The sequence below is a fragment of the Pleurodeles waltl genome, chromosome 10 (assembly GCF_031143425.1).
Source record: "Pleurodeles waltl isolate 20211129_DDA chromosome 10, aPleWal1.hap1.20221129, whole genome shotgun sequence".
NCBI classification, from domain to species: Eukaryota; Metazoa; Chordata; class Amphibia; order Caudata; family Salamandridae; genus Pleurodeles; species Pleurodeles waltl.
In genome coordinates this window covers 511,801,657-511,824,762 of record NC_090449.1, presented here as the reverse complement: position 1 = coordinate 511,824,762, position 23,106 = coordinate 511,801,657, and the positions used below count along the sequence as shown (strand labels likewise).

The window sequence follows — 23,106 nt, the reverse complement described above, 5'->3', positions numbered from 1 at the left end:
TAGCCCTGGTTGTCCTGTGGGACAAATGTATAAGGAGAGGAATTCCAAGTATTAGTCATTTCGATATAGATGTGTTTAAAATATAGATGGGTTCAAAATGTCAACGAATATTGAATATATAATATGCTGAAGCAACCTGCTAGACAATAGTGCCCCAGACTGCTGCCTTCTGAAAGTGCAGCTTTTCTGTGCTCTTTCTCATTTCAATAGTTTAAAGCCAAGTATGATGAGTTAGAATTGGAGCCAAAGGATTGTGTCCTAAGTTTTACCAGAACCACAGCTTACCTGGTGATCCTAAAGGAGAGAGGAGGGATCAACCTGTGAATGAATGGAAGAACTAGGAAATCCCTTTCGTGTTGAATAAGATCTGTAAGATTGAGACATTGCGACACTGCAAATAAATTGTACTGAGGATAAACAATGAGTGCCAAAACTAATCAATGAATCAGCTGACTTGTATAGCAGACTTGCCATGGGTGAAGGTATTGAGGCACTGGGCAACTGCTGTGCTGTAGTCGAATACCCAGGTTTTTAGGCCCTTCTTGAAGTACTGGTGATACAGAGATGTTCTCAGGTGTGATGGGAGGCTGTTCCAGGCTTTGGCTGCGATGGAGAGAGTGCGTCGTCCATAGGCGCTGCGACAGATGCAGAGGGTGTGAGCAAGGGAGACTGCTGTGGAGTGAAGGTGTCTGGATGGTTGGTGGATGTTCAGTCGGTGGTCAAGGCAGGTGGGTCCTAGGTTTTGCAGGGATTTGTATGCACAGGTCATTATCTTGAATTGGCAGTTCTTGTGTATAGGCAGCCAGTGGGGATTATTTAGATGAGGGTTGGGAGGTGCGAGAGGTTTGGGTCCATCTAGGAAGGTCCAGGATGAGTATGGCAGCTGAGTTCTGGATGGCTTGGAGTCGTTTTGTGAGGTGTGCTGTGATTCCCGAATGGAGAACATGCCTTAGCCTAAGCGGCTGGTGTTGAGTGCCTGCATGACTGTTCTTCTCGTGGTGATTGGGGGCCACTTGAATATTTTCTGAAGCATACAGAGGGTGAGGAAGCAGGTGGCAGAGACTGTTGATCTGCTTTTCCATGCAGAGTTTATTGTAGATGGTGATCCCCAAGGTCCTGTCGAATTTCGAGGATCTGGTCCTAAATTAGCAGGTCACCAGGATTCTTAGCAGTGTGAAGAGGAGTTCCTAATAGGAGGACTTCTGTTTTGTCATTGTTGAGTTTGATTCAGTTGCCCTTCATCCGTTTGTTGATGGAATTCGTGCAGGGGTGGACGTTGGCCTTTGTCATGGAGGGGACTTTAGACAGCGAGAGGACGGACGAGTTAGGTGTCGTCTACATGGGAGTTTATTTTTACACCATGGTTCCTGACGATGTTGCTGGGGGGAGGGGCATGTACATGTAAGCATTGAAAAGGGTGGGGCTGAGGGAAGAGCCCTGGGGTACACCGCACATGATGTCCTTAGGTTGTGAGTAAAAATGGGGTGAAAGACTCTCTGGGTTCTGCCGTAGGGGAAGGAGGCGATCCTCTGCAGGGCATTGCTCTAATGACTATCTGGTGGAGTTCCTTGACCAGATGTGATGGGAGACCATCTCAAATGTAGCTGATAGGTCGAGGACAATGAGGGTGGCTGATTCTCCTTGGCCACAAAGGGTTCTAATGTCGTCCTTGGAGGAGATTAGTGCAGATTTGGTGCTGTGGTTGGCCCTGAACCCGGATTGGGTGGTGTCTAGAAGTTTGCGGTCTTCTAGGTAGGTGGTGAGCTGCTGATTTATGGCCTCCTCGATGCCCTGAGCTGGTAAGTGAATCAGGGAGATTGGACGTTAGGTTTTGTGATCGTTTAGCTTTTCTGAGGGTTTTGGGAGAAGGGGCTTGACACTGGCCTGTTTCTAATCTTCAGGGTATGTGGCAGTTGTGATGTAGATGTTGAGGATGTCCATGAGTTTGATGTTGATGGTGTTGTTGTCTTGGTTGAACATGTGGTGTGGAAATGGGTCCGTGGTGGAGCCTGAATGGATGGTTCTCATGTTGCTAGTGGATTACGTGGTGAGTAGACTCCAGTTGTGCAGAGTGGCGTTGGTTGGGGGTTGTTGGAGTTGAGTAGGAGGAGTGTGTCGTTGGCTGTTGGCTGGGATTTGAAGTTCTGTATATGGTGGAGATTTTGTCATGGAAGTAATTGGCGTGGGAGTTGCAGAGGTCTTATGATGGTGAAATGCTGTTTTCTGTTGTTGACAGGTTGGAGAATTCTTGGACTATCTTGAAAAATTCCTTGCTTCAGTTGGTGCTGGATTGGATTCTGGTTAGTAAGTCTAGATTATTGTCTTTTTTTAGGCAGTTATGGTATTCATTAAATGAGTGTTTGAAGGCGGCTCTGTCGCTGAGAGCTTTGGTGGTAGGCCAGTATCTATCAAGTTGCTTGCCTTTGCGCTTATTGGATCGGAGTTCTGGGGGGTTGGGGTACCATTTTGCTTGTTTGCTGGGTCTGTTGTGTATGATTGTTTTTCAGGGTGCTAATCTGTCGGCGCAGTCTGAGATCCAGGTGTTGAAATTTTTGACAGCAGTGTTGATGTTCGAAGAGATCTCTGGGGAATGGCATCTTGAAGTCATCTGTCTATTGGATCTCAGAGATCTTGCCCCAGCTCGTTTGGGTGGTGCAAGAGGGTTTTGGTGGGAGGGTGGGGAGGGGTGACTGGGAGTGCTGGCATAGGTGAAATGAACAATGGAATGGTCAGACCAGGTAAATTTTGTGGTGTGATTGAGTATGATGTTGTTCCTGGAGGTAAAGATGGCATTGAACATTTCCTGCGGGGTGTGCATGGCGTTTGTGACTATTTTATTGAGACCGATGTTCATGCCATCTAGGAGGATTTTGGCATTAGTGTTGTTGTGGTTATCAAGGTGAAAATTGAGGTCTGCTAGGAAGATGTATTGTTCGGTGTTGATGCCAGTGGTGGAGATGAGTCCTGGGATGGCGCTGCAAAAGATATGTCGAGGTGCGGGAGGGCTGAAACCTGGATGTTGCACGGAGTCTGAAAAAGAGCATGAAATGGGCATGACAAGGTGCAGAAAAGAAGCAAATAACACAAGACTAATCTGAGCAAAATAAAGAGCAAATACTAAAGTAACCTGCACAAATAACTAAAAGTAGCTAAAATGGCTCAGCAGATACCGACAGAGGGGCCTGACAGCTCGCTTGTTCCGGTGTTTCGCTCTGTGGGAGGTGCAGTGCCTTGACAGGAGGAGCTGTAAGGGGTGAGAGCGGCATGTGGACCAAGAGGTCGTGGCTACTCCCTGGAGGTATTAGGAAACAGAATCCCCCGTTTGCTTGCCCCCAACTTCAGTGGTTCACCTTCACAGGACTCTCCAAAACATGGTAATCTGACACCATACACCCATGACGTATCCCATTATGGCTGTGATAGCAAGCATCATGAAAACATCACATCCATGCTTACCTCATGCAACCAAACTGGATCATACACTGCAGCCAGACATGAGCGTGCTCTGTATTCCCTTTACGTCAAGCATCAGTGCAATCCATGCCTTACTCCTCCTTGCCCCCTTACTTGTTGGAGATTTCCACAAGTGAGCTGAAGTGAATGTCTTTGAGTTGCTGTCTAAATGGTGGCAGTGAGGAGCAACCGTAAACAAGAGAGGACGGATCTTGCATCTGGATAAGTAACCCAGGAGCATGTCGGAGTACAGGACCATTGGAGCACATCTTCGACCTAAGATTAAAATGCCACACACATTTATCTCTGCCACATAACACCACCGTGGCAAGCGCAACAAATTGTCATCTTATCCTGGTAACCTGGATTCAGAGCACACTGAACTGGACAACTGCTTACAAAATAGACTTCAGCCATTCTGGTAGTCCTTTTTTTTACAAACAAAAACTCATTATCAAAAGTCATCTGTGAGTTTGACAATGTGTAGAAGCAGAAACCAAGAAAGTTGATTCCGTTTGGCTTCATATAGGATATTCCACTTTATTCTCTTATGATCCAAACCCTGCTTTGAGTTCAGCTTTAGCAATTACGGGCAGTTTAATTTTCCCTTATTTCCTGATGTACTTGCAGGCTGTTATTTAAGCAATTGCTTGTCTGGGGCCCTGAACCACTGGAACCTGCCTTTGTATTTCAACAATGGAAAGGTGTTTTTTGTTAATAATGTGTATTGACTCCTAATCTGTGCCCAGTGTGGAGAGCCACTTAAAAAAAAAATGTATATTGGTTTCCTTTGCACTAGAAGACTTTGTGGATAGTGTAGAGTTCCATGAACATGATCTTTGTGCCCAGAGGGAGCTAGTGGAGTACTTTAAGACTAGTTGTGTGTGGTTTTATTGTATGTTGTTTTTGTTGCTGAGCCTTTCTCACATTGTATTGCATGAAACATGGACTCCATTTACTATCCGACCACAATTTTAATTTTAAAGCCTTCTAAAAATCTAGTGTTAAATGGAATGAGTGGCTGTAGATACACATACTTTGCATAAGTCTGCCATCTAGTGTTGGGCTCTGCGTGTTACAAGTTGTTTTTCTTTGAGGAATACTTTTGAGAAATGAGGTTGAGTCACTCCTCCTCTCAGTGATAGTGCGCATAGGCATCGAGTCCTTTGTTAGATTTTCTCCCAGCGGTCGGGTTTGGACTGGTTTCTCTTGCTCCAGTGGATCTCGGTTTGGTATCTTTTGAACTTTAATTTCTATCGGCGACGGTATAGTTTTCAATCGCGCATTTCCAACTTTTACGACTCAGTCCGAATTTCATTGTTGAGGTCGGTTTAACGCCCTTTGGGGTGGCCACACCCTTCTTGGAACTGCTTCAACAACAATAGTCTGAGAATGCTAGGCTAACAGAACTTACTTTGTTCAGATTATGTCCTCGATGTCACTCCCAAGTTTCTGTACGTGGATCAATACTTGGTGTGTAATTTGTGCTTATTCCTGGAATATAAAGAGTAGACCTGCGATGGTTGTTGGTCTTTGCCTGAAAAGACCCTCTGGGACTGAAGAGCACATTCGGTTAGAAATGCTTTCTCCTGTGGGGAACACCAGAAATTTATCTCTTCGCCTTCGTACAAAACTCAAAATCCAAAACTTTATGTACAGATACCCATACCCTCAGTCCAAGGATGAATTGGTCAGGGATATTTGCTTGCGCATTTCCGCCTCACCCACGCATCCCATTTCTGGTAAGCAAATTGAAACAAACATCACTAACCATGATCCTTGTAGATCCCACATGGGCATAACAACCTTGGTGCACAACACTATTCGATCTATCTGTAGTTCCTCATCACAAACATCCCACCAGACCTTTTGGCTCAAAAGAAAGGGCAAATCAGACATCCAGATCCCAAAACACTCAATATTACGATATGGATCCTCACGTCATAGTTTGGCTATTTACAACTTCTTCCTGAGTGTATTGACTTTCTTAACCCCTTCGCTGCCAGGCCTTTTACCCCTCCTGTGCCGAGCCTTTTTTTGGCTATTTGGAGCAGTTCGCGCTTAGGCCCTAATAACTTTTTGTTCACATAAACTACCCACGCCAAATTTGCGTCCTTTTTTTCCAACATCCTAGGGATTCTAGAGGTACCCAGACTTTGTGGGTTCTCCAGAAGGAGGCCAAGAAATTAGCCAAAATACATTGAAAATTTCGTTTTTTTCAAAAAAATGGGAAAAAGGGGCTGCAGAAGAAGGCTTGTGTTTTTTTCCCTGAAAAGGGCATCAACAAAGGGTTTGCGGTGATAAAATCACCAGCTTCCCAGCTTTCAGGAACAGGCAGACTTGAATCAGAAAACCCAATTTTTGAACACAATTTTGACATTTTACTTGGACATACCCCATTTTTACGATTTTTTGTGCTTTCAGCCTCCTTCCAGTCAGTGACAGAAATGGGCATGAAACCAACGCTGGATCCCAGAAACCGCAACATTTCTGAACAGTAGACAAAATTCTGAATTCAGCAAGGGGTAATTTGTGTAGATCCTACAAGGGTTTCCTACAGAAAATAACAACTGAAAAAGAAAAATATTGAAATTGAGTTGAAAAAAACATCAATTTTTCTCTACGTTTTACTCTGTAACTTTTTCCTGCAATGTCAGATTTTCGAAAGCAATATACCGTTACGTCTGCTGGACTCTTCTGGTTGCGGGGATATATAGGGCTTGTAGGTTCATCAAGAACTCTAGGTACCCAGAGCCAATAAATGACCTGCACCCTGCAGTGGGTTTTCATTCTATGCCGGGTATACAGCAATTCATTTGCTGAAATATAAAGATTAAAAAATAGCTATTAAGAAAACCTTTGTATTTCCAAAATGGGCACGAGATAAGGTGTTGAGAAGCAGTGGTTATTTGCACATCTCTGAATTCCGGGGTGCCCATACTAGCATGTGAATTACAGGGCATTTCTCAAATAGATGTCTTTTTTACACACAGTCTTACATTTGGAAGGGAAAAATGTAGAGAAAGACAAGGGGCAATAACACTTGTTTTGCTATTCTATGTTCCCCCAAGTCTCCCGATAAATATGATACCTCACTTGTGTGGGTAGGCCTAGCGCCCGCGACAGGATATGCCCCAAAACACAACGTGGACACATCACAGAAAACAAGGTTTTTTTAGAAAAGTGCCTACCTGTAGATTTTGGCCTCTAGCTCAGCCGGCACCTAGGGAAACCTACTAAACCTGTGCATTTCTGAAAACTAGAGACCTAGGGGAATCCAAGATGGGGGGTGACTTGTGTGGCTCGGACCAGGTTCTGTTACCCAGAATCCTTTGCAAACCTCAAAATTTGGCTAAAAAAAACACATGTTCCTCACATTTCTGTGGCAGAAAGTTCTGGAATCTGAGAGAAGCCACAAATTTCCTTCCACCCAGCGTTCCCCCCACGTATCCCGATAAAAATGATACCTCACTTGTGTGGGTAGGCCTAGCGCCTGCGACAGGAAACGCCCCAAAGCGCAACGTGGACACATCCAAATTTTTGAAGGAAAACAGGTCTTTTTTGCAAAGTGCCTACCTGTAGATTTTGGCCTGTAGCTCAGCCGCCACCTAGGGAAACCTACCAAACCTGTGCATTTCTGAAAACTAGAGACCTAGGGGAATCCAAGATGGAGTGATTTGTGTGGCTAGCCACCACTTATTTTGATGGGACTGTTTACAGTCTATGCAAAGCATATATATCTCCAGCCACACATACACCGAATGTAAAATGTTACTTACCCAGTAGACAACTGTAGGAAGTTGGCTCTGTGCATACTATTCCTTACTTTGAAATAGTACATACAGAGTCCAAGGGTTCCCCTTAGAGGTAAGATAGTGGCAAAAAGAGATAATACTAATGCTCTATTTTGTGGTAGTGTGGTCGAGCAGTAGGCTTATCAAAGGAGTAGTGTTAAGCATTTGTTGTACACACACAGGCAATAAATGAGGAACACACACTCAGAGACAATTCAAGGCCAATAGGTTTTTGTATAGAAAAATATCTTTTCTTAGTTTATTTTAAGAACCACAGGTTCAAATTGTACATGTAATACTTCAAATGAAAGGTATTGCAGGTAAGTACTGTAAGAACTTTGAATAGTCACAATAGCATATATACTTTTCAAATAAATCACATATAGCTATTTTAAAACTAGACAGTGCAATTTTCAACAGTTCCTGGGGGAGATAAGTATAGGTTAGTTTTTGTAGGTCAGTAAACCACCTACGGGGTTCAAGTTTGGGTCCAAAGTAGCCCACCTTTGGGGGTTCAGAGCAACCCCAAAGTTACCACACCAGCAGCTCAGGGCCGGTCAGGTGCAGAGTTCAAAGTGGTGCCCAAAACGCATAGGCTTCAATGGAAAAGGGGGTGCCCCAGTTCCAGTCTGCCAGCAGGTAAGTACCCGCGTCTTCGGAGGGCAGACCGGGGGGGACACAAGTTAGCACAGAAAGTACACCCTCAGCAGCACGGGGGCGGCCGGGTGCAGTGTGCCAACACGCGTCGGGTTTCCAATGTAAATCAATGGGAGACCAAGGGGTCTCTTCAGCGATGCAGGCAGGCAAGGGGGGGGGCTCCTCGGGGTAGCCACCACATGGGCAAGGGAGAGGGCCATCTGGGGGTCACTCCTGCACTGGAGTTCCGATCTTTCAGGTCCTGGGGGCTGCGGGTGCAGAGTCTTTACCAGGCGTCGGGATCTGGGAGTCAGGCAGTCACGGTCAGGGGGAGCCTCGGGATTCCCTCTGCAGGCGTCACTGTGGGGGCAACTCTGGATACTCTCGGTCTCGCAGTCACCGGGGAGTCCTCCCTGAAGTGTTGTTTCTCCACAAGTCGGGCCGGGGGCGTCGGGTGCAGAGTAGCAAGTCTCACGCTTCCGGCGGGAAACACAGTTGTTTTAAAGTTGCTCCTATGGAAACAAAGTTGCAGTCTTGGGTGAACAGAGCCGCTGTCCTCTGGAGTTTCTTGGTCCTTCTAGAGCAGGGCAGTCCTCTGAGGATTCAGAGATCGCTGGTCCCTGGGGAGAGCGTCGCTGGAGCAGTGTCTTTAGAAGGGGGGGGGGGAGACAGGCTGGTAGAGCTGGGGCCAAAGCAGTTGGTGTCTCCGTCTTCTCTGCATGGTTTTTCAGCTTAGCAGTCCTCTTCTTCTTAGGTTGCAGGAATCAGAGTTCCTAGGTTTAGGGGAGCCCCTAAATACAGAATTTAGGGGTGTGTTTAGGTCAGGGAGGGCAGTAGCCAATGGCTACTAGCCCTGAGGGTGGCTACACCCTCTTTGTGCCTCCTCCCAAGGGGAGGGGGTCACATTCCTATCCTTATTGGGGGGATCCTCCATCTGCAAGATGGAGGATTCCTAAAAGTCAGAGTCACTTCAGCTCAGGTTGCCTTAGGGGCTGTCCTGACTGGTCGGTGACTCCTCCTTGTTTTTCTTATTATCTCCTCTGGCCTTGCCGCCAAAAGTGGGGCCGTGGCCGGAGGGGGCGGGCAACTCCACTAGCTGGAATGCCCTGTGGTGCTGTAACAAAGGGGGTGAGCCTTTGAGGCTCACCGCCAGATGTTACAGCTCCTGCAAGGGGGAGGTGATAAGCATCTCCACCCAGTGCAGGCTTTGTTACTAGCCACAGAGTGACAAAGGCACTCTCCCCATGTGGCCAGCAACATGTCTCGAGTGTGGCTGGCTGCTAAAACCAGTCAGCCTACACGGGTAGTTGGTTAAGGTTTCAGGGGGCACCTCTAAGGTGCCCTCTGGGGTGTATGTTACAATAAAATGTACACTGGCATCAGTGTGCATTTATTGTGCTGAGAAGTTTGATACCAAACTTCCCAGTTTTCAGTGTAGCCATTATGGTGCTGTAGAGTTCGTGTTTGACAGACTCCCAGACCATATACTCTTATGGCTACCCTGCACTTACAATGTCTAAGGTGTTGCTTAGACACTGTAGGGGCACAGTGCTCATGCACTGGTGCCCTCACCTATGGTATAGTGCACCCTGCCTTAGGGCTGTAAGGCCTGCTAGAGGGGTGACTTATCTATACTGCATAGGCAGTGTGAGGTTGGCATGGCACCCTGAGGGGAGTGCCATGTCGACTTACTCGTTTTGTCCTCACTAGCACACACAAGCTGGCAAGCAGTGTGTCTGTGCTGAGTGAGGGGTCCCCAGGGTGGCATAAGACATGCTGCAGCCCTTAGAGACCTCCCCTGGCATCAGGGCCCTTAGTACCAGGGGTCCCAGTTACAAAGGACTTACCTGGATGCCAGGGTGTGCCATTTGTGAAAACAAAAGTACAGGTTAGGGAAAGAACACTGGTGCTGGGGCCTGGTTAGCAGGCCTCAGCACACTTTCAAATCAAACTTGGCATCAGCAAAGGCAAAAAGTCAGGGGGTAACCATGCCAAGGAGGCATTTCCTTACAACAACTGTTTGTGGCATGTAGTGCTTTAGATTCACATGTGCCTTCCCTCCTCACTGGAAGCCTGTAGTCGTCGTAGTACAATATTTTGTAAATATGTGTTTGATGGCATGTGTAGCTGCAGATACACATGCTATGCATTATTCTGCCATCTAGTATTGGGCTCCGAATGTTACAAGTTGTTTTTCTTCGATGAAGCCTTTTCGGAGTCACGTAATCGAGTGACTCCTCCTCTTAGTCATACTGCGCATGGTTCTTTCCGCTGTCTGGTTCGGATGTGTTTCCTCTCGCTCAGAGATTTAGAATCGGAAACTTTAGAAAACTTCTTGATCATATTGTTTCGATCACGTTTCCACCTAACCTCGAACCGATAGTACAGTCAAGAGCTAAATTTCGCATTGAGGAGTACGGAATATCAACACCATGGAGGAAGTACAGACACAGATGGTGGTTTCTATCAGACACTGACTCCGAAGAAGATAGGCCTATCACTGCTGGTCAGCACGTGAGTACGTCTGCCCCCATGCCCACTTATAAAAAAAAATCCTCGAAGGCCTTGGGTACAAAACTGCCAGAGAGCCATGGTTTGACCCGATAAAAGACTCTCGTCGGCCGACCTTCGGCTTCGGCGTCGAAAAAGGCCACTCCTCCGTCGGTATCTGAGTCCAGTAAGTCCATCAAAAGTTCAACTTCCAACTCGAGCAAGCGTCCTCGCGTCCATCTTCAGAACCGAAAAAGTCGTCTTATTTGGAAGAGCAAGGACGTTCGAGCCATCTTAAACAGAGCTCAAAATCACTGGATGAACAGTCATATAGACCTGGTCATGTTTCTGAGGGCACTGAGATAACCTATCCTTGAGATCATGGATGAAAGACAATCAAGGATTCACATCCATAAAGAGACTGGAAGATTAATTATTGCACCTCCTCTACAAACCAAGAGAAAGTTGGCCTTTCAAGAAAATTTAGACACTGCTCCACCACCAGCAAAAGATTTATAAACAGAAGGAGAAGCCATTACCTATCCATACTTCTCCCCCTCATTCACCACAACTTTCTTTTTCACCACTACCCACTAGCCCACCACCTTTGCCTTCACCAACTCATTCACAATATTCTCATGGTGATACGGTTGATACTTGGGATCGCTATGATCCGGATCCCATTCCTAGCAATGACCCAGACTTATACCCTTCTGAACCTTCTCCACTTGAAGACACTATTGCATACACGCAGGTTATTTCTATGGGCTGCAGCGTACCATGGGGTGCTTATGCACAGTGAACCCTTAGAAGAGGATTTTCTTTTTAACACCTTATCCTCCACTCATTTAAGATATCAGTGCCTCCCAATGCTACCTGGCATGATTAAGCATGCAGATCAAATATTCAATGAGCCAGTCAAAGCTAGGCTTATATCACCACGCATTGACAAAAAATATAAACCTGCACCTACAGACCTTGATTATATGACCCACCAAGTTCCTCCAGACTAAGTGATAGTGAGTGCCGCCAGAAAGAGGGTTAATAGCCAGTCGTCAGGGAATTGCTACTTCCCCTGACAAAGAGAGTAGAAAATGTGATGCTGCTGGCAAGAGGGTAGCAACACAAGCTGCTAACCAATGGCGAATTGCAAACTCACACGCCTTGCTAGCAAGGTATGATAGATCCCACTGGGATGAGATGCAGGAACTCCTACAACACCTGCCAAAAGAACACCAAAGGAGAGCAGAACCGGTTGTAGAAGAGGGTCAGGCCATAAGTAACAACCAAATACGGTCTTCCCTGGATGCTGCAGATATAGCAGCTAGAAGCATGAATACTTCCATCACTATACGCAGACATGCAAGGCTACGTTCCTCTGGTTTCAAACCAGAAATACAGCAGGCAGTGCTGAATATGCCTTTTAATAAAAAATATGTTTGGCCCTGAGGTTCACACTGCCACAGAAAAACTCAGAAAATACCAGGCACAGCCAAAGCTATGGAAACCTTATATACAACACCCTACAGAGGCTCCTTTCGTAGGGAACAATTTAGAGGAGGATTCAAGGCACAATCCACAGAGGCTACTACCTCCCAGGCAAAACCAGGGCAATAGCAACAGCAGTACCAGAGAGGGGGATTCAGAGGTTCTTATAGAGGCCAATACTTTAGAACCAGAGGCAAGTTCCAGGCCTCAAAACAAGCCATTACCCCATCTAAACAGTGACTTATTTTACAATCCCTCAACCCCACACAGCTCTGGTGGGGGCATACTGCAGCAGTTTGACTCCACATGGGAAAATATCACCACAGACAATTTGGTATTATCAATTGTCTGCAATGGCTATTGCTTAGAATTATTCTCCACCCCTCCAAATATACCACCACGTTATCACAAACTGTCCCCAGAACACAATGTTCTCTTACAACAAGAGGTACAATCTCTACTATCTACTATTAAAACAAGCAATAGAATTAGTTCCACATTCTCAACAAGGAACAGGAGTATACTCACTATACTTCCTGGTTCCCAAAAAAGACTGCACCTTCAGGCCCATCTTGGACCTCATGCCCCTCAATCTATACATCCTGTCAGAGCATTTTCACACTGTAACTCTGCAAGATGTTATTCCACTACTACAAAACAAGATTACATGACTGCTCTAGATCTCAAAGATGCGTATTTCCACATACCCTTTCATCCAGCTCACAGAAAAGACCTCAGGTTTGTCTTAGCAGGGAAACACTGCCAGTTCAAGGTGTTACCATTTGACATAACAGCTCCAAGAGTCTTCACAAAGTGTCTAGCAGTAGTAGCAGCCTACTTAAAAAGACCACACATCCATGTCTTCCCATATCTAGACGATTGTCTAATAAAATGAAGCAATCTTACACAATGCCAAAAACACAGCAAGCTAATGAAGGGGCGTTCATTTCAAGACCATCTGCCTCAGACCATAATTACAACAGATGCATCAGTGATCACTTGGGGAGCTAACCTAAACTATCAGACCATTCAAGGGCAGGGCAATGGGATGTCAAACTGAAACAGCTACATATAAACCCCTTAGAAGTATTAGCTGTGTTTCTTGCCCTAAAACCGTTTCAACCTCTTCTCAAACTGAAGAATGTTCTCATAAAAACAGACAACATGACAACCATGTATTACCTCAACAAACAGGGCGGGACACATTCATCTCAGCTGTCCCTTCTAGCCCAAACAATTTGGAAATGAGAAATTCACAATCAAATTCATTTATTAGCACAATATATTCCAGGGATAGACAGTCAATTGGAAGAGCTCCCCAGCAGAAATCACCACCAAACACAAGAATGGGAGATTCACTCCCAAGTACTTCAAAAGTATTTTCAAAATTGGGGAATACCAGACAGATCTATTCGCAAAAATGCAAAATGCCAAAACTTCTCATCCAGTCACCCACATCCCCTATCCAAGGGCAATGCTCTATGGATCAATGGGTCAGGGATATTTGTTTATGCTTTCCCCCTACACCACTCCTTCCCTTTCTAGTCAACAAACTACGTCAAACGTCACCATGATGCTCAAAGCACCAACATGGGCATGCCAGCATTGGTACACAACACTCCTAGATCTGTCTGTAGTACCTCATTCCAAACTGCCAAACAGACCAGATTTGTTAGCACAAAACAAAGGTCAAATCAGGCATCCAAACCTCAATGCTCTAAATGTAGCGATTTGGCTCCTGAGGTCATAGAATTTGGTTACCTAAAACTTCCACCATAATGTATGGAAGTAATTAAACAAGCATGTGAACCTACTACTAGACAATGCTACGCAAACAAGTGTAAAAGATATGTCTACTACTGCCAATCTGAAAACACTGATCCACTTACAGCATCTATACAAGATATTGTATGCTATTTACTTCATTTGCAGAAATCAAATTTGGCTTTCTCATCCATCAAGATACATCTTGCTGCAATATCTGCATACTTACAAACTATTCAGCATACTTCTCTAGTCAGAGTTCCTGTTATTAAAGCCTTCATGGAAGGATTAAAACACATTATTTCACCTAGAACACCACCTGTTCCCTCATGGAATGTAAATATTGTACGTACCAGACTCATGGGACCACCTTTTGAACCCATGCACTCTTGTCAAATTCAATTTTTAACATGGAAGGTCACCTTCCTTGTAGCTATTACTTCTGCAAGAAGAGTTAGTGAAATACAATCATTCCCTCTTGACGAGTCTTTTTTCTAAGTACGCAAACATAAAGTTGTACTAAGAACAAATCCACAATTTCTACCAAAAGTTGTATCCCCATTTCACATCAACAAAACCGTGGGATTGCCAGTCGTCTTTCCACAGCCATTCTCTGTGGCAGAAAGAGCTCTTCATACCCTAAATCTTAAACAAGCTCTTATGTACTATATAGACAGAACTAAAGATTTCAGAAAAACAAAGCAACTTTTCGAAGCTTTTCAACAGCCACATACAGGAAATCCTATATCAGAACAAGGTTTAGCAGGATGGATTGTTAGTTGTATACAGACGTGATATATCAAAGCAAGAAGAGAACTTTTAATCACTCCTAAAGCACATTCTACAAGAAAGAAAGGTGCGTTAATGTCATTTTTAGGCAACATACCAGTGGTTGATATGTGTAAAGCAGCTACATGGTCAACTCTCCCTACATTTACAAAACACTATGTGTTGATGTTTTCTCACAACAACAAGCCACTGTAGGCCAGGTTTCTTTTTCAAACAACTTCAACTCCTACAGGCTAGCCACTGCTTTTTGGGAGGACTAACTGCTTTGTAGTCTATGCATAGCATGTGTATCTGCAGCTACACATGCCATCAAATGGAAAATGTCACTTACCCATTGTACATCTGTTCATGGCATGTAGTGCTGCAGATTCACATGTGCCCCACCCTCCTCCCCGGAAGCCTGTAGTCGTTTAAGTTTCTAACATTTGTATATATGTATATACATTTACATTTGCATGGACATCTCTTTGTATTTCTATACTCTATCTGTCCTTCCTTCACCCTCTGCGGGAAAACAATCTAACAATGGAGTCGATGCCCATGCGCAATGGAACCGAGAGGTGGAGTCACTTGATCCCGTGACTCCGAAAAAGCTTCTAAGAAAAACAACTGGTAACACTCCGAGCCCAACACTAGATGGAAGAGCTATGCATATCAGGTGAATCTGCAGCACTACATGCCACAAACAGATGTGCAGTGACAGAAAATATGGTACTCTTAAAGTGGTGTTTGTGTGGCTGTGTATACTGGCTCACAGGGGATTTGTCTCTGGTCATCTGGTGCATGGCCTGAAAGCGTAACTAACACTTCTTTGAAAAAGTTTTAGTTCAAATACAATTATTTGCAGTGGGAAAGTGTGTAGCTTGTTAATCTGCAATTCTTCAAGCAGTGAGCTGATTACCTGTAAGTAACATTTTTCTTGCTCCTTTTGGACACTTGGCTTTGCCCCTTTGCAGCAGCCTTAGTTTAGACTGTCAGTGCCTTAGTGATATTGAAGCATTAGGATTACTTTCTTTTGCAAGAGTGCTCTCTTTTCTTTGGCATGCTGCTAGAATATCCCCAAAAGCAGACTAAATACATCTCCACTGAAGAGCGACAAAACACAGTTGCCCATAATTAATTCCGCTGGGCACATTGCAATAACCAACTTCCTAAACTGTCAAATCTGGCTATGCCCTTGCCCCAGGGATATTTTCTTCTGCCAAGAAGTGCTGGTGATGATCTTGTACAGATCATACTGCAGATAATGCTTGTTCAGCATTCATGTTGGTCGCCTGCTGTAATCCATCAAGGCTCACACAGAGACTACAAAGCCCTCGACTTTACTACCAAGGGATTATGTCTATACTTTCAGGCCCGGACGGTCTTCCAACCACAATATAACCTTTTTTGGCCATAATGTCAAAATTCCTTTCTCCAAAGCAAAAAACAAGAATCCTAAATATGTCAATACACAGGGCCTATAGATATCTGCTTAAGACCCAAATCTACCAGTTCACATTTTCAGACACTGCTCTTTTGTTTTGTTTTTATTATATTTTTATTATTATCTCAACCAACAAACGATGCAAGAAAGGAATACAAACAAGTGCAATTACTATTGTGCTCCGGTGTGGGGGGTAATACAAATTTTCTTTGTTTGCTACATTTGCTATTCCCCTGCGGTATCCACACCCCCAATGCACGCACGGCTACGGGAGAGCCCACGTGCCCACGGGGGATGAGGTTGGGGGGGGGGATAATGTACCGTTGGAGCACAAGATTAGCATGACATGCAATAAACGAAACATCAAAAGTGAAACAGGGAGGAAAAAAAAAATATATATCCAATTAACCAAGAAAATGTGACTAAAGAAGAAGGGGGCCAAAGTAGGATCAGGGTCAGACCCAGCGCGCATGGGGGTGGGGGGGTGGGGGGGGGGGGGAAGGTTCAGGGAGGGGCAGGAGGGCGAAGCGAGCCTCTCATGAACCAATGCACCTGCCTCTACACCCAGGCCGACCAGTCCCAATCCCCAGCCCAGGAACGAGTCAGGGTGAGCCCAAGGAACCCACCCCCGGGGGGAGGGGATCCGAGGGAAGGGTGAACATCTAGCGAGGGAGAGGGCCACGGGAGTTGGCCCGGTCAAGGCGAACAGTGTGTCCGTGTGTTGTCCCTCCTGAGTTAGTTCTACGCCAGTGACCCCCCCCCCCGTGATTTTGTGCGGAGTGACTGGGCAACCACTAGTGACCATATCTCAATCATTTATGTTGGTTTATAGCTTATTATGTTTGTCAGGTTGGCCGAAGGTGATGGTGTGCTACATGCAGCTTTTTAAACGCCTTGCGTTGACCGGTAGGCACTATATTCAGGGAGGTTGCTTGTCATCTTTACTTTATATGGCTAACACGAAGGAGTCCCAAGTGTCTAGGCCCTTGACCGGGATCCCTTTTTCAGAAAGGAGCCGCAACGCTTGCGCCTCGGCCCTGACCCAGCGCAACAACTCAACTCTCCATTGGTCTACACCCGGGGCACCAGGAGCTTTCCAGTCCATGGCTATGAGAAGTCTATACATCACCAGTGCTAGGGCTATACATCTGTTTGTTTGTTTCCGTTTTTTGGGGTTCGCGCATATTCCTAGTAAGCATAATTCAGGTGTAAGGGACAATGAGACATCTGTCCACTCGGCTAGTGACTTTATTACGTCGTTCCATGCATGTCGGATTGGGGGGCAGTCCCATGTCATGTGGAAGAAGGTGGCCTCTGTGGTACCGCATCTAGGGCACGACTGGGGTGAATGGGTGAACATACGTGCTATGCGGTGAGGTGATAGGTATGTTTGGTGTAAGTAATTGAACTGGGTGTAGCGGAAGCGAGGGTTACGTGATACTGCGTGGATCATTTCCATACCCTGGGTCCATGCGTTTTGCGTAAGTGGTTCCGATAGCACATTATCCCATCTGCTTTTAGCTTGTTCCTGTCTGTGTTCAACGTGAGAGGCTAGGATTCTGCATGTTCTCGATACTTTAACTGGGGCGCTTATATTGTCTAACAAGTCGTGGAGTATGGGTGACACAGTGGGTTCCGAATAACCGCATTTCCAGTGAGAACGCATCACTTGTCTTACTGCTCCAAAAGCTATAAAACTACCTTGTCCCAAGTTATATTTGTCGGCCAGTGTTTCATATGTTAGGAGCTCTCCTTCGTTATATATGTCGCCGACTTCTTGTATGCCCTTATCGAGCCATGCATATAGGCCAACCTTGGTTGCTATTTTAGCGAGTTTCGGTATGGCCAAAAGTGGGATCTTGGGGGAATACTGCAGGTTTGTCGCTCGCTAGTGCGTATCGGCCCCAAACGCTGTGTTCAACAGAATATTCTGTGAATTTTTAGGGCAATTGCGATTCATGAGGAAGTGTAGTACCTCAGTATTGCCGAGGTCCGAGAGAAGTGTCTGTTTCTGCACTGGTGGGGCTTCCGAGCCAGTTAGATATCCAATGCAGTTGGACAGCTGCATAATATAATTCGAATCTGGGAGCACCTAATCCACCCAGTGTGAGTGGTTGATTAATTTTGGTGACACTGCTCTTAATACTGTTTCTACTTGTAGCTAAAGTTTTTGGAAGTATGTAAATCTTTCTCCACCCCGTTCCAACCCACTTAGTGACATTAGCCACCAAGGTGAGGAGAGACTGGCCATCTGGGCCCAGCACAACAGTAAAAAGAGAATTAGGTCTGCAAAAGTACTTGTGCGTCTGACACTTTATTGGAAACCTTTGAGTTTGAATGGAATGGAAAGGTTATTCTTTAGTCTACGGCTCCTTTTACACATTAGCCAAAATGCTGCAGTAGGTAAAGGCTGGTTTAGGCTACCTTATGCATATCGAGGGGCAATCTGGAGCGCCATATGAAATTAGACCAGATATTTCTGTGCTGTAGGCCATTACTATATTGCTTCAACAATTTTTGCATTAGTGACGGCTACACGAAAACCTAACTAGTAACAGCAAACTAAAGTCAAATTAGATTGTAGTGTAACTGCTATTTTCACATATTAGCTTAACTGAAACAGTCCTTTTAGAAATATGTTGACATTGGCACAATTTTCTCTTTAACGCCCATCAGATTTAATTCCTTTTAGAAAAACAATGGGCAACTCTAACAATGAACACGTTGTGTATTTACCACTGTTATAACACATTGGCTTTATTTGTGTTCTCTTAAATTCCAGATCATAGATGCCACCCAGAAGGGAAACTGTTCTCGTTTCATGAACCACAGCTGTGAGCCAAACTGTGAGACTCAAAAGGTGAGCATTGTAGTTTGCATGTGTAAAGGAGTTTGGTGGAGGTAACCAAGAAGGGGAGCTATGACTTGTGTCCCATCACGTACCTTGTCGACCATTGTTATGGATCATTTTGGAGTAGACTCATTTGTAAGAGCATCCACTAAGTTTGAGTTAGAGCTGGGAAATGGAACTTAAAGGAGTAACTCTTGAGTGCTGGCTTTGAATATGTTTGAGCTATTGGATTTCTGAATTGGTGTTTTTTTGCTTTTAGTAGAGCAGATTGCTGTTGGCTACATGTAGAACATTTTATGATGTAATTGTGTAGGGGGGTGGATGTCAAAAGAACTGTCCATTGATGTGTCTAATTAAAGCTACATTTGGGTATACTCTTAGTAAACTCTGATGGCTACTTCTACCTGCCTCATCTCTTGACTCTCCTCCAGGCAGCAGAGTGCATCCAGAAGTTGAAATGGGTCTCCCGCGCCAACAGATGGTGCCATGGCTCCATCTTGACTATAGTACCTCCCCGGTTGTGTCATGCAGCCTTATATTGTGGACCTGGTGTCAGTTCTTATCATCTTATCCATGTTTATAATGATGTAGTTGAGATCAAAGATCATACGTGTGCAGTGAATTGATTGCTTCTCCTTGACGTGGTCATCAGTGGTTCTGATGGCCTTGTTTATGGATTGGTTTGCATCCGACCTCCCTAAGTAGAGTGGTGCTCTTTTATGTGCTAGCTGTTTTAGGCTTTGTCTGGTTCATGTCCCACCTATCTTCGGCAAGGTCTGGTATTGGTCACATCTCGTCAGTTTTCTGGTTTTCACGACTTGCAGGACGAGAAATACGGCTGGGGGAGGGGGGGGGCATGGAGGAAAGTTGCATATTTCTTCCCCATCTATTAACTGTGAAATTACTTCCTTATGGCATCTCCGTTATATGTGCTAATGTTTGTTGTGCCTTTTGGGTTGTTGGCCATCTAATCCTGGGTTCTACAGACAGTTTAAAAAAATAAATAAAAATAAAGTGCACATCTTAAGACAAGTGTGGTATTGTTTATTAGACTCCGGATGAGGTAGGTACCATTTAGATGATTTTGTAGAGCATTGTTTCACAGAGTCACCTGCCCTGCGAGTTTGTTCTTTCTCATCTCCCTTGTTGGCAGCTGCATGCACTGGATTGCCATGCATGCTTCATTCTTTTCCTTATTATTTGCCATTGTTCCAGTTTGGACTTCAGGGCCTGATTGCCTCCATGGGTCGGTATAGCACAGTTTCTTCTCTGGGTTCTTCACAGATCCTCTTCCTCGGGAGAAGTGAAGAATCTCCAGTTAAAAGAAAACGTTGAGATACCTCTCTTGTGTTCGCAGACAGCACCAGGGCTCCAGACTGTTTGTTACCTCTTTGATGTCAGGTCATATGATCTTTTATAATAACCCCCTAGCACACTGAAGTCAGTTCCCATCTGTTTTTCTCCACGCTTAGAAGTGATGGACAAGTCTGACAAAGATTACAGTGCAGGGCAAAAACTAACTTGGAACCTTTTTTAATTACACAGTGCTCATCTGAATGCAGATGGCTGGGGAGGTTGGTGAGAAGTCTGCAAGTAGACAGAGTATCTGTCACAAACATTGTTCCTTAAGGTAAATAACTTAATCTTCAGATGGGTCCACAAATGATTTTCCCCATTTAATGGGATGTGGAGGAGGTGCTGGTCCACCGGTTTAAAGGCTGAGATGCAAAGCCAAGCATGTCTGCAGAGCAGGACACTAGAGTTAAAGATGTGGGAGGCAATGTCTGCAGTGCCTAGGTCATAGTGTATATTTATGTTGGAGAGGGTGTTCCCCTCTGCATCCAACTCTTCATCACTTTTTTGTTTTTGTTTTAGTAGACATCATGTTGGTACTTTATGAAGGTTTCCATCTCATCCCAATGAAACCTGACATAACGCAACAGTAACACTTTTTTTTAGAGCCAACACCTCAGAAAATACCTGTGGGGGCATTATGGGATTTCCACTCCCACTTAGTGGACATCACTTCAGATCAGTGGGTGCTACTGGTAGGACTACAACCTAGAATTTCACACCACCTCTTCCAAAATACCACCAAAGCAGCGTACCTTCAAAATTTCATCTCTCTTGTAGGAGGAAGTTCAAGCACTCCTTCAAAAGGGCAACATGCAACTATACTACTAAATAACTATACCCTACAGCCCCTTTTGGTCCTCCAACAAAAACAAGGGCCACCCCCATTCTCCTCCTCTGTCTGTTCTGGCACAATAGCTCTGACACTGAGCAGTCCATCACAGAATCCAGTTCTGGCAGAACACCTTCCAGTGGTTGATGACTTAGCACACCTGCTAAGCAGGGTGCAACCAATCCACGAATGGCAACTCCATCCACAAGTGCTAGAAAGGTACTTCCAGAGATGGGAGAAACAAGCATGGACCTTGTTGCCATTCAAGAAAATGCAAAATGCCTGAACTTCACCTGCAGGTACCCACACTGCATGGGCATTGTACTGTGGATTAACTGGTCCAAGATATTTACCTACTGTAGGAAGTTGGCTCTGTATGCACTATTTCAAAGTAAGAAATAGCATGCACAGAGTCCAAGGGTTCCCCTTAGAGGTAAGATAGTGGCAAAAAGAGATAATTCTAATGCTCTATTTTGTGGTAGTGTGGTCGAGCAGTAGGCTTATCAGAGGGTAGTGTTAAGCATTTGTTGTACACACACAGGCAATAAATGGGGAGCACACACTCAGAGACAATTCCAGGCCAATAGGTTTTTATATAGAAAATATATTTTCTTTGTTTATTTTAACAACCACAGGTTCAAGATTTACAAACAATACTTAAAATGAAAGGTACTTCACTTAGGAACTTTGAATTAGCAAAATAGCATAAACAGTTTTCACACAAATGGCAATAAGCTATTTTAAAACTGGACACAGTGCAATTTTCAACTGTTCCTGGGGGAGGTAAGTGTTTGTTAGTTTTTCAGGTAAGTAAACCACCTACAGGGTTCAAAGTTGGGTCCAAGGTAGCCCACCGTTGGGGGTTCAGGGCAACCCCAAAGTTACCACACCAGCAGCTCGGGGCCGATCAGGTGCAGAGGTCAAAGTGGTGCCCAAAACGCATAGGCTTCAATGGAGAAGGTGGTGCCCTGGTTCCAGTCTGCCAGCAGGTAAGTACCCGCGTCTTCGGAGGGCAGACCAGGGGGGTTTTGGTAGGGCACCGGGGGGGGGGACACACAAGTCAGCACACAAAGTACACCCTCAGCGGCACAGGGGCGGCCGGGTGCAGAGTGCAAACAGGCATCGGGTTTGTAATGGAGTTTAATGGGAGACCAAGTGGTCTCTTCAGCGATGCAGAGTGCAAAGTCTCACGCTTCTGGCGGGAGCGTGTTGTCTTTAAAAGTTATTTCTTTGTTGCAAAGATGCTTCTTTCTTTGAGCAGAGCTGCTGTCCTCAGGAGTTCTTGGTCCTTTTAGATGCAGGGTAGTCCTCTGAGGCTTCAGAGGTTGCTGGACCCTGTGGAACGCGTCGCTGGAGCAGTTCTTTAGAAGTGGGGAGACAGGCTGGTAGAGCTGGGGCCAAAGCAGTTGGTGTCGCCGTCTTCTCTACAGGTTTTTCAGCTCAGCAGTCCTTCTTCGTCTTAGGTTGCAGGAATCTATCTTGCTGAGTTCTGGGATCCCCTAAATACTCAATTTAGGGGTGTGTTAAGTTCTGGGGGGTTAGTAGCCAATGGCTACTAGCCCTAAGGGTGGCTACACCCTCTTTGTGCCTCCTCCCTGGTGGGAGGGGGGAACATCCCTAATCCTATTGGGGGAATCCTCCATCTGCAAGATGGAGGATTTATAAAAGTCAGAGTCACCTCCGCTCAGGACACCTTAGGGGCTGTCCTGACTGGCCAGTGACTCCTCCTTGGTTTTCTCATTATCTCCTCTGGCCTTGCTGCCGGAGGGGGCGGGCAACTCCACTAGCTGGAGTGCCCTGTGGTGCTGTAACAAAGGGGGTGAGCCTTTGAGGCTCACCGCCAGGTTTTACAGTTCCTGCAGGGGGAGGTGAGAAGCACCTCCACACAGTACAGGCTTTGTTACTAGCCACAGAGTGACAAAGGCACTCTCCCCATGTGGCCAGCAACATGTCTGGTGTGTGGCAGGCTGCTAAAACTAGTCAGCCCACACTGGTAGTCGGTATGGGTTCAGGGGGCATCTCTAAGATGCCCTCTGGGGTGTATTTTACAATAAAATGTACACTGGCATCAGTGTGCATTTATTGTGCTGAGAAGTTTGATACCAAACTCCCAGAACATATACTCTTATGGCTACCCTGCACTTACAATGTCTAAGGTTTTGTTTAGACACTGTAGGGGCATAGTGCTCATGCACTTATGCCCTCACCTATGATATAGTGCACCCTGCCT

The 23,106-nt window shown here is 45.4% G+C and overlaps 1 protein-coding gene across 3 annotated transcripts in view; it reads left to right on the top strand.

Annotated features, from left to right (window-relative positions):
* The window catches only part of SETD2 (SET domain containing 2, histone lysine methyltransferase), a 1,164,442-nt gene that overhangs the window by 245,053 nt on the left and 896,283 nt on the right, over window positions 1–23,106 (top strand). For all 3 annotated transcript variants that reach the window (XM_069210931.1, XM_069210934.1, XM_069210932.1), the window contains one exon: window positions 18,623–18,700. In XM_069210931.1, coding sequence (XP_069067032.1) covers window positions 18,623–18,700 — 78 coding nt within the window. The remainder of the gene's footprint in view (window positions 1–18,622; window positions 18,701–23,106) is intronic.